Source organism: Strix uralensis, chromosome 3, assembly GCF_047716275.1.
Source record: "Strix uralensis isolate ZFMK-TIS-50842 chromosome 3, bStrUra1, whole genome shotgun sequence".
Classification (NCBI taxonomy): domain Eukaryota; kingdom Metazoa; phylum Chordata; class Aves; order Strigiformes; family Strigidae; genus Strix; species Strix uralensis.
Genome location: NC_133974.1, coordinates 39,294,425 through 39,306,474, shown reverse-complemented (window position 1 = coordinate 39,306,474; position 12,050 = coordinate 39,294,425). Strand labels below are relative to the sequence as shown.

General features: G+C 39.8%; 1 protein-coding gene across 1 annotated transcript in view; it reads left to right on the top strand.

Moving 5' to 3' along the window:
• The window catches only part of ME1 (malic enzyme 1), a 185,934-nt gene that overhangs the window by 150,901 nt on the left and 22,983 nt on the right, over nt 1-12,050 (top strand). The window contains exons 8-9 of the mRNA XM_074861959.1: nt 2,872-2,969; nt 4,710-4,823. Coding sequence (XP_074718060.1) covers nt 2,872-2,969; nt 4,710-4,823 — 212 coding nt within the window. The remainder of the gene's footprint in view (nt 1-2,871; nt 2,970-4,709; nt 4,824-12,050) is intronic.

The window sequence follows — 12,050 nt, the reverse complement described above, 5'->3', positions numbered from 1 at the left end:
GAGACCAGATCGATAGTCTTAGGAATGAGGCATGTTATGTAGGCTTCCTCCTCCTCCTCCCCTGCAAGCACAGCTGTGTAATATAAAATATAAGAAAGAATTTGGCATCCAACGAGAGGATGGGATTTTTTTATTACCGGTTATGAGGATTGTTTGGTAGAGTACCAAGGGAAACTTAGAATGCGTTCTGACTTCTGTCTTTTGCCGGTTTTGGTTTTTGCCAATTTGGCACTTGCCACAGGAAGACTTAATTTCACCTGGGAAAGAAACAAGCTAGCTCTTGGGTACTGTGTCATGGAAGTGTCTCAGCCCGATGATTGTTGGTGGAAGCGTCTCAGCCCAATGGTGGTTGTTCCTGAAGTGATGCCTCAGAGGAACTGGTTTTTTGAAATTTTTTTTATTTAGAAGTGAGGGAGAAGAGAGTAAATGATCTCAGCTCTCAGAACAAGTCATAAAAATGACAAATTTGTATGGTCTAAACATTAAGTGGGCTGAGAACAAGGTGTCCTGTATTTCTGATGATTGAAGGGAAAAGACATAATGAAAAGCACGTAACAAACTTCAGTTCTAAAGACACATGTTTTTGAACTGTTCGGGTGGATTTATTTCAAAAAGTGACTTTTTAAGGGACTTTCTAACTTTAAAATGTGTTCTTAAATTTTACTAAGCATTACCTTTTATTTTTGAAAAAGTAACTATTCATGAAACTCAGATGATCCTATCTATAAACCACAGATTCAAAGCCAGTCTTCAACATACAAATGATGTCTTTTAAGGAGAGGTTTACCAGGCTTCTTATTACTTCTGTTCTTTTAGTTCCTTAGCTACATGTATTTGAAATTTAATGGTCTGCGTGCTTGCAATATGAATACCTGTTTTGAGCATCTCCATGAGTTTAATGTAGAGATTACTGCTATCTCAGCTTTAAACTTTGCCTTGCTTATGAGCAAATAGACTTGTGAATAACAAAAGTCTATCCTTCAGGGGAGCTACATGTTGAGGGCAAATGTCCAATGTGCAGATTCTGGGCCAAGTACTTTTGGAGGGCTGGTCATATCTATTTCAAACTTTTTCTGAAGAAAATATCAGTAGCAATGTGAATTCTCCCCTCAAAAGCAACCAGGTGGCTTGTAGACAATTGCATTTAGGGCTGTGGTGACCAGAAACAAAACTGTAGTATCCAACAGATCTCCTTCTTGTAAGTTCTTGCAGACTTCTCAAAATAATTTGTGGCCTCATCTTTGGTTTCCTTGGGTCAGTCAATGGCAGCCGCTGCCTGGAGAAGGAAGAATTTGGTTCTTATTCCCAGAACTGAACAAGTGACACATCTCAGGGCCTGTATTTGTCTCCCTGTGGTTCAGCTCTGTCTGAATCAGGTAGGCATCATAAATCTTCAAAGACTGTTGAAACCCATTTTTCCACTTTTAATACCTAATCGTTAGTGGCTGATATAGCTTTTTCAGTCCTGATGAAATCAATGCTGTCTACTATCAGTTCTTTGGAATCTCCTCTAAAAAGACACATTGAGAACAACTTTTCTGCTGGCATCATCTACCTCACTACCATACCCGTCCACAGGATGTCTTTGAAAACTGATGCACTTTCTCAGGTTTTTTTTCCAGTATTTAATGGATCCAAGTTCCTTACAGGAATGAGGAGTCTGTCCTTTTTTGGTCCACCTTGTGCCTGGGCTTTAGTGACGATGATGTTGTAGAAAACATGCCTTTCTGAACTGTCTGAAAGAGTGGAAGAATTGGGATTGTTCTATGCAAGAAAAGCAGGTTGGGACACCCTTAGTCTTCAAATACAATACATGTCTTGTTGCAAAGAGAAAAGAACGGATTTTCCAGGGGTAGATAAGACAAGAGGGCAAAATAGAAGAAAAAACATTTAGATTTAAAATTTTCAACAAAAAGTGTACTAAAGCCAGTGGAATGGCTTGCTGAGGAGATCATAGGAGTATTCAAAAGATGATGTTAGGAACAAGTTAGACAAAGATCTGTCAGAAATCACAGAGGTATGGTTGATCCTGCCATTGTGAACAGGTTTGGGTTAGATGTCTGCTTTATATCCCTTTATTGCCCTACTTTTTATTAGTAGGTGTTTCTCATGATGAAGGACCAAAATCTTTCCATTTAAAGACAGACCAGGTATCTTAATCTTTGTGCTCCGATTTGGCAAAGAAAGGCCTCCACAGACTAAATCATAAAACTAAATGTTAGCCTTTTTCCCAGTGTGGCATAGCTCAAAGATAGATTTAACAGGTACTTCCAATGTTTTAGGTGCTAGTAAGCTGGAACCTCTTTCACAGTGGACTGGTGTCCTGAGGGCTTTCAGACACAGTAGGACAGTCGGTGTCTTAAATAACTGGCCTTACTCTTTCAGCTAGCTTAGCTTTTCTCTAATGTTCACAGTTTGCTCTTCTATTCTGACAACCTCCCCACGAGAAATAAAGTTTTATTTAAATCCTGTATGTTACTTTGTTTGAGGTATATCTATTTGAAGAATGAGACCAGTATCTTAATTTTCAGTATCTGGAGTCCTTCAAAATACTTCTGTCTGGGTTCTCACACCTTTTCCATCTGAAAAAGGTCATAACCAGAATGTTTTGTAATAGTTGAATGCCCCAGCCATTATGCCCATCCAGCAGATTCAATCAATCATATTTTATTTAATGTTACTCTGAAGATATTCCCACTTATGTTTAACGTTCATAAGAATAAAGTAGAACAAACTCCAGTTCCAATGAACTTTTTGTTACTGCCCTAAGTATTTGTATCTTTTAGCCAAAAGATGCTTTGGAGTTATTTAAAATGTAATGCTTTGTAATTATTTCCAGAATAACCAAATATGTTCTTTTTTTTATTTGAGGAACTGCATCTGTGGCTGTTGCAGGTCTTCTTGCAGCTTTGCGTATCACCAAGAACAGGTTATCAGATCACACAGTGTTGTTCCAGGGCGCTGGAGAGGTATGTATTTTTACGCGTTAGGAAAAATTGTACTATGAAGATTTTTCTTAATATTTAATCAAGTTATATGCATCCAGTTAACAAGAAGATTGAATGGGTAGAATGATCACTAACACCTGCTGAAAGTTGGTTCTTAATTCAAATGTAAACGTACAGAAAAATCTCTGATCATCTGGTCAAGCCTCATATTTTTCATAAGACATTTTGCAGAGATCTGTTCTCTTTTTAAAACTTCAGGTTTTAGTTTTATCTGTAAATTATTGACCTACTCTCAATATAAACAAATAAAACGTTTTGGAAAGATGAGGCCACCAAAGAGAAATTAAATGAAACATATTTACCAGTGTTACTTAGTAAGAAGCAGTGTCCCTTTGATTTTTCCTGTTATTAAATATAGTTTTTCAGTATTCTGCATGTCGAGGTCATCCATTTCTGAAGGTTTTTACGCACAGTATTTTTTGATACTAATTTTTCAGTATAAATTTCTCAGCCACTGACACATGGGTGAAGGTTGTACTTATCTACAGTGTGACTAGCTGTCATCTCTTGTATGAAATCTAGAACCCCACTCAGACTTCAGAAAAACATTATTCATGGTCACCAAACTCCCCTAAAGGTGCAGTATACTAATCCAGCTTTGTGTAGTTCAGATATATTTAATTTGATTCAATATTTGGTGCTGCTGAGACCAGGTCTGTAGTTTTCAGAATGACTTGCATCCATGTGTGGCATGTCAACACCACTGTCCATCTCTGAAGTTTCTTCCCCTGGTTTTGCTCAGTGTTCAACAGACAGATGAATCCATGGTCTAATTTTTTGTTTGTTTGTTTGTATTGTCAGTATGCCTGTTGCTGCAAAGAGGTAACAGTAGATACCATCCCTGCTGTGGGAGCTCATTCCTAATAAAACTATTTCTTAACTATAAAAGAGGAATCTCACTTGCTTCTCCATGAAACTGAATAATAAAGAACAAGAAACACAGTCAACCCCATAAATACATATACGAGTTTGTAATCAGAAATACTGAGTGGTCTCTTGGCTCATGTTGTTGCCTGTTTTTCAGTCTGTACCTATATGACATTTGATCTGTTGGTTGAAATATTATAAAATCCAGTGAGAATGGTACACGTTTCAGCAAAATATTGATAAGTGAATTTTTCTTGCCCCTGCTTTCACTGGGACCACAGCCAAGTCTAGAGTTACAAAACACATGAATAGTAGGTAAAAGGAGACTTATTTTCTTGACGGACATTTAAAAAAAAGATAAGAGCAAAAAATCTTTTAGGACTGCATTTTACTTTCTGGCATGCAGAGTGTGGTTTCCTTTGGTTTAAATTACAGAAAAAAAACCCCTAATGAACAAAATAAAATTTCAAAGAAGAAAAAGTATTTAGTATATTCTGAGATGATTATGTGGAATAAATATTAGTTTTAGCATTTTTCATTAGAGCATAAGCATTTATTATGCTCTCCACACTGTAAATGCCATCTTAAGATTTATCTATACTATGATTTATTGATATGATTTAAGATTTAGCTATACTGGTTTTCTACATTATGGTTTCTAATTACCCAATTAGCAACAGTTCATTAGTGTTTACTTTATGAAAAAATAATGATTCCATTTTATTGTTAAATAAATTAAGAAACTTATCTAAAATAGTGGGTAGAGGAAACAAGTGATCAGGGGATTTCTTTCATTTCTAGTTTCATATACTACTTTTCTTCTCTTTCCTTCAGGCTGCGCTGGGGATAGCAAACCTCATTGTTATGGCTATGGAAAAAGAAGGGGTATCGAAAGATGCAGCTATCAAAAGGATATGGATGGTTGACTCAAAGGGATTAATAGTAAAGGTGATACAATTTTCTGATTTGTTTAAATATCATGATAGTTATTTGCAGTCTGTAGATGAAGGCAAGAACATGCTCTTTGTGAAAGCAACTACAACAATTTATCTCTCGACATGGCATGCTGTTTTTCTTGTGTATTAAATGAATGACAGACTCCCACGTTACTTCAGGGGTGGGGAGTGGTTATGCTTGTAGTTCCTGCTCTATTTCTATTAGGGATGAGCACATAATGAAGGGAATTTTTCAGCAGTTCATTAAAAAATGTATAAGGAAAGAAATGTTCAGCTTGTGGGTTTAACATTTCCCATGTTAATGTGACTATTATTTGTTAGCACAATCTTGCAAAAAGATGCATAGATACACTATTAGGATAGCATTCAAGGATTTTTTAAAAGTTTGAAGAGAGTATTTTCGTGGTATTGCAAGCCTGTCATCCTTCTGCAAGAACTGGGATATATTGCATCAAATAGCTTCTATGCACAGTGATATAGTTCATGTTGCAGATGTTGTGGTCTGCAGTGCTATCAACACTGGTCAGAATTTGAAGCTGCTGAGAGACTTCATCAGTCACCCTTACCTCATTTCTTCTATGTGCCAAAATAAAGAAACATATGAATTCCATGTGCCAGAATAAAGAAACTGGTATGTTTTAAAATGTGGTTATGTATTTAATAGTTTGTGAGCTACTTAAAAGAAATATATGAGAGGCCAATTGGCTTTGCTTTTTCACCTTGCCTGTTGGTTAGCAGTGTTTATGGTCATCTTTGTTGTTACTGCACTCTTGCACAGTGTTCTTTAGCTCTCTAATATTTAAGGTCTTTTGTAGTTCACATATCTTTGCATCAGGAGCCTGCATTCTGCGGTCAGTATCTGTGTTGGTTTATTGAACAGCATCACAGTACCTTTCACTCATACTGTTAAAGGGTAAATAGTAGGATCATAGACATTGAGATGGGAGAGTGTTACTAAGGTCTCCTTGGACATCCCTTGCCAGAAAGCACAAAAGTAGCCTGATCGGGTACAGAAGAATGCTGGTATTTGCTGTTAAGAGATAGATTTTTTTTTTTCTGGTGTGTGTGTGTTTGTTTGTTTTAATGAATGTTTTTAATCCTTTTGGTTTTCATCTAATAATCTTAAAGTGCTTTTGTGTCCAAACACAGATGACTGAAGGCCTGTGTATCTTCTGTGACTGTTGAAACCTAGAGGTTGCCTAAGAAGAATGGTGTGTTGCACAGTTTCCTCCACCATAGAGACTGGAATTATCAAATAATACAGTTGAACTAAAATCACCTCCTGGTGGCATTAAGGAAACAAACTGGCAGAGGCAGAAGTATAGGAACTTCACAGCCCTAAAGCAGTAAAACAGGTCTTGGCTGCATGTCCATTGAGCCAAGGTGGTTAACCAGCCTTTCTTCTCTTCCTGCTCGTTGTTTCTTCCTGCTTCTTTTACACCTCTCACTGCTAATTTGTTAGTCAGTCGAGAAGCCAGGTTGTTACTCTTGGTACGCAGTGATTCATTCCTTTCACAGTTTCTAAATTTTTAGTGACTTGGTGACTGTATACTTTCCTCACCAACTTCTAGCTTCAGCGCTCTCAAGCAGTGCCAAAACCAATCAGCATCTCACACATCCTTGAAGAAGTTCCTTTCCTCTGCTTATTCTTCTTGGTGGATTTTAATTTGGGTTTTGTCCAAAAAGCAGTCCACTGAATTTCATGTCCTGCCCGGAGTATATTTGTGAACTGTTTGTGATAGCCAGACATAACAGCTGTCTGAGATGGATCAGGGCTGAATTTGTGGCCAGATGTTGACGCAAGCAGCAGGAGCCGTCGGTGCACATTTCAGGTCGTTGCTGGTGTTCCTGGAAGACCTGGGAGCACCAGTCAGGTCTGGCTGTCCTGCGGGGGCTTGAGAATGGGTGGGTGCTTAGTGCTGCATTGTGTTTGAGTGCAGAGCCCGCTTGACCTAGAAGCTGGAGATACTTCAGTGTGAGGCCTGAGCTGGGCTTAAGGAAATCCATCCTCGGTCTAGGGCTCTGCAAGTCCTCTCTTGGCTTTCTTTTGAAGCTAAATGTTCCCCCTAAAAAGTAAACAAAATTTAAAATGGCCCCTTCCCCCCCACCCCAAGAAAGAAAATACAATGTAAGCTTCTTGAAGCTTGTTATTTCATAGAATCAGAGAATGTTTGCAGTTGGAAGGGACCTTAAAGACCATCTAGTTCCAACCCCCCTGCCATGGGCAGGGACACCTTCCACTAGACCAGGTTGCTCAAAGCCCCGTCCAACCTGACCTTGAACACTTCCAGGGAGGGGGCATCCACCAGTGCTCTGGGCAACCTGTTCCAGTGTCTCACCGCCCTCACAGTAAATAGTTGCTTCCTAATATGTAATCTGAATCTACCCTCTTTCAGTTTAAAACCATTAATCCTTGTCCTATCACTACACTCCCTGATAAAAAGACCCTCCCCATCTTTTCTGTAACCCCTTTTAAGTACTGGAAGGCTGCTATAAGGTCTCCCTGGAGCCTTCTCTTCTTTAGGCTGAACAACCCCAACTCTCTCAGCCTGTCCTCACAGGGGAGGTCTCTATCCCCCTGATCATCTTTGTGGCCTTCTCTGCACCTACTTGAGCAGGTCCATGGCCTTCTTACAATGGGGGCCCCAGAGCTGGACATGGTACTCCAGGTGGGGTCTCATGAGAGCAAAGTAGAGGGAGAGAATCACCTTCCTTGATACAGTCCACACTTCTTTTGACGCAGCCCAGGATACGGTTGGCTTTCTGGGCTGCGAGCACATGCTGCTGGCTCATAGTAAGTTTTCCATCCACTAATACCCCCTAGGTCCTTCTCCTCAGGGCTGCTCTCGATCCACTCATCCCCCAGCCTGTATTTGTGTTTAGGATTGCCCCGACCCATGTGCAGGACCTTGCACTTGGCACTGTTGAACTTCATGAGTTTAGCACAGACCGACCTCTCAAACCTGTCCAGGTCCCTCTGGATGACATCCCTTCCCTCCAGCGTGTCAGCCTCACCACACAGCTTGGTGTTGTGGGCAGACTTGCTGAGGGTGCATTTCAAGCCCGCTGTCCATGTTGACAACAAAGATGCTAAACAGCACTGGTCCCAACACTGACCCCTGAGGAACACCATTTGTCACTGCTCTCCACTTGGACATTGAGCCATTGACTGCAACTCTTTGAGTCTTACCATTCAGGCAATTCCTTATCCACTGAGTAGTCCATCTGTCAGATCTATGCCTTAGATACTTAGAAACAAGGATGTCATGTGAAACAGTGTCAGATGCTTTGCACAAGTCCAGGTAGATATCATCAGATGCTTTTCCTTTGTCCACCAATGCTGTAACCCCATTGTAGAAGGCCACCAGATTTGTCAGGCACAATTTGCCCTTAGTGAAGCCATGCTGGCTGTCACCAACCACCTCCTTATTTTCCATGTGCCCTAGCTCAGTTTCCAGGAGGATCTGCTCCATGATCTTGATGGGCACAGAGGTGAGACTGACTGTCATGTAGTTCCCCAGGTCTTCCTTTTTTCCCTTTTTAAAAATGGGGGTTATGTTTCCCCTTTTACAGTCAGTGGGAACTTCACCAGACTGCCACGATGCCTCAAATATGATGGAGAGTGGCTTAGCCACTTCATCCACCAGTTCCCTTAGGACCCACAGATGCATCTCATCAGGTCCCATGGACTTGTGCACCTTCAGGTTCCTTAGATGGTCTCAAACCTGATCTTTACGTACAGTGGGCAGTTCATTCTCCCAGCCCTTGCCTTTCCATTCCGCAACTTGGATAGTGTGGCTGGTGCACTTGCTGGTGAAGACTGAGGCAAAAAAGTTGCTGAGTACCTCAGCCTTCTTCATATCCCCGGAAACCAGGTGTCCTGTTTCCTTCCGGAGGGGACCCGCATTTTCCCTAGTCTTGCTTTTATCACTGACGTACCTATAGAAGCTTTTCTTGTTGCCCTTGACATCCCTGGCCAGATTTAACTCTGTCAGGGCTTTGGCCTTCCTAACATGATCCCTGGCTGCTCAGATAGTTTCTCCGTATTCCTTCCAGGCTACCTGTACTTGCTTCCACCCTCTGTAGGCTCCTTTTTGTGTTTGAGCTTGTCCAGAGCTCCTTGTTCATCCATACAGGCCTCCTGGTGGTCTTACCTGACTTCCTCTTTGTCAGGATACATTTAACTGCTGAGAAGTCATACATACAGCAAGTAAATAATTAAGCTATTTCTGGTTCCTTTTTCTGGCCTGAGAGAGAAGGTCCACTTAGGAAATCATTTTGGCTTTAGCTGATTGCAGAAAAGTGCTGCAAGACTTGGACTTTACAAAGTTTTAGAAAAGAGATAAGTAAAATGAGGGAGATTTGTGAGAAAACTGTACAGTGGGAAGGACTCTGTTGTTAGAAATAATTTCATAATTGCATAGATAAGATTTGGCAAGCCACAGCATAGATCACCAGTTAACCAACTTTTGCATAAACTAAACTGACTTTTATTTCTTACTATTCAGGAGGTGTATCAATGGAAACCTCTTCAACGAGAGTCCCTTAAAATTTGCCTCACCAAAAACTGCTTGATAAAAGAGTTTTACTTGAAGCAGGGACACCTTTTCAGTCCTAGAAATATTCTGATCTGTTGCTTTAGCAGTATGAGAAATAACAGAATCTCTGAAGACTCAGCGATTACTTTGTCCAACTAAACTAATTTTTACATCATTTTTATTCTATGCTGTCCTTTGATCATTAATTTTGCAATGCATGATTATAGATTTAAACACTGATTCTCTTTTCATCTACTTTCTGTAATATTTCAACCAGTGCAAGCCAAAGAAAAATAAGCTTGGAACTTTTGTTGACCTGACTGCAAACAGTTTCCACCTTTTTCTTCTTCCCCCACCCCCAAAAGCTGCCACGAAGTCACTTATCAGGCTTTCATAGCTGATTTTTTCCTTTGTGGGTTTTTTAATTTTAGTTCAAGTGCAGCTGTGTTTGCATTTTCCTGTTAATATCTTTTTTTTTTTTCCCCCGGGAACCATCTTTTTTCATTAAACCAAGTTAGATGACCAACTTTTTTGCTATGTTGTGGTGAAAAAGCTGGTGATGAAGGATATGTTTGTTATACTGTTTATAGTTGTGTTCTCTACTTCATTCTAAAGACCTTGTAATGTTTTTCATATCGGTTTAGGGTGGGTTTTTTTTTTTTTTTTTAATTTCTTCAGCATGCTTTTACCTTTTGAAACTAGTTTTTCTCCAAAGGTGAATGAGGAAAGTTTGCAGATCATAATTTGCCTGTCTTGGGTATTCCAGTGCATTCAGATGGAAGTTTTAATGTTTAATAAGACACTGTTAAAGTTTCTTTTTCACTCTTGTGTACTTGGAGATTATGCATAAGCAGTTGGGACTCATCTTTAATTCTGATTTTAGTTCAATCTTTCCTTAGAGAATGATGGAAAAGAAAGGGGGACATGTGGGACTGATACCAGAATTTCAGTGCTGTATAGATGTGGTCGCTTCCATTACAGTCAGCAGAGCTCATATAACATGAAAGAGCCTTTAGAGCTCATAGTCAAGTACCTTAATAATGAACTGAATCCCATCCAGACTGTCTGATTGTTACTGAATTTTCTGATATTTTAGCAATAATAGCTTCTAAAAAAAGTTTGGATTTCATTCCAGATACTAATTTGATAATGGTTTTAATGTTAACCTTTATATACCACTTAATATTATGTCAGCCTCTTCTGCTAACTTTTAATTATTTCTAGCTTTCTTTTTATCAACACACAATTATTTTGTCCTTGATCAGTTCATTTATGGCTGACTGCGACTGGCTAGGACTTTTTGAGCCAAAAGCCTGATTTGCATCTTAGCAAAGATGCAGTGTCTTGGGTATCCAACGCACCACGACCACTTAAAGCAGTTTCTGCCTTATTTTACTCATGTACTATCCCAACAAAGTGATCCTTGTTTGCTTTGTCAGTTATTCTGGTGTCTGGGGAATTAATCTGTGCAGTTTCATCTTGCATTTATCTTGTTCTATATGAAGTATAAGTTTTGCAGAAAGGAAACATTAATGTGTGTTTGAACACTCATGGCACTACTCATAGTAATATATGAAAACAAATGAGGACAAGGCAGAAGAATGATTGGTGGGCTCAAGGAATACGTGCATTATTTTCTCTAAAAGAGACACCACCAAGCATTCGAGTGTTAGATTTGTTAGCATGTAACTTTCCTCTTTGACACTGTGTACATAGATGTACTGATGAGATGATGACCTAATTTGCATGGTTTATTATTTCTTTTGCTCATGCTCTGTTATTGAAATGAATGATTGTTTTGCTCCATTTTGTTTCTGTTGTTCTGTGGGTTCCTGACTTGCTCTGCTTCTTGGATCTTCTTGAAATAATCTTGAAATAAATTTTGCCCTGCCTGGTAACCATGTGTGCTTATCTACATGGAAAGGGTATTTTATAAATTTTACAGGACTTAAATAAACAGCCCTAATCTTCTAACAATGTGTTTTAAAGTCAACACCAGAATTACAGTTCTTACCTAAATTGTATATTCTACTGCCAACAATTATGACATTATCTCCTGAAAATGTTGTGGTTTTTCACACAGTTGGCCACAACCTGTTTCTTAATTCTGTGCCCAAGTTGCCTCATCTAGTTTTATTTTCCTCTCTTCACCTTCAGGTGTTAGGTGATGGGCCTGATCAGGAGGCACAGTCAGTTCATAATTAGGGCCTCGGTATGGGGATTTGGGAGGGCTTGCTTGTCTTGCTTTTTGGTTCCTAAACAAGGTAGCACAGGAGTGCCTGTCACTTGCAAGTCCTTGGGCTTCAGTAACCCCTGACCAGTGCATCCATATCCATTACTCCACCTTTTTTTTTTTTTTTTTTTTTTGCATTTTGCAACTCGTAACCAATACTATCCCTGAGTTCTGTCTAGGGAGGGCAGCCCCTGACCTGTCCCCTTCTAGCACGCTCTTTGTGCTTCTCGTGTCCCTTCCCTTTCATGCTTTTGGGGAACTTCCCAGAGAACTCCCCCAGCTCCCAGTGCTGTCTGCAAGGCCTGCCTAGAGCCCTCCAGATAGTTCATCAACAAGCTTTAGATCAGGGATTTACTTGTGATAAAAGAGGTAAGAAGCCACGCAGAGATCACCTCCCAACAGGGAGATGTTTCACCACCTTCTCACATGACTCTTAACATCCTTTTTC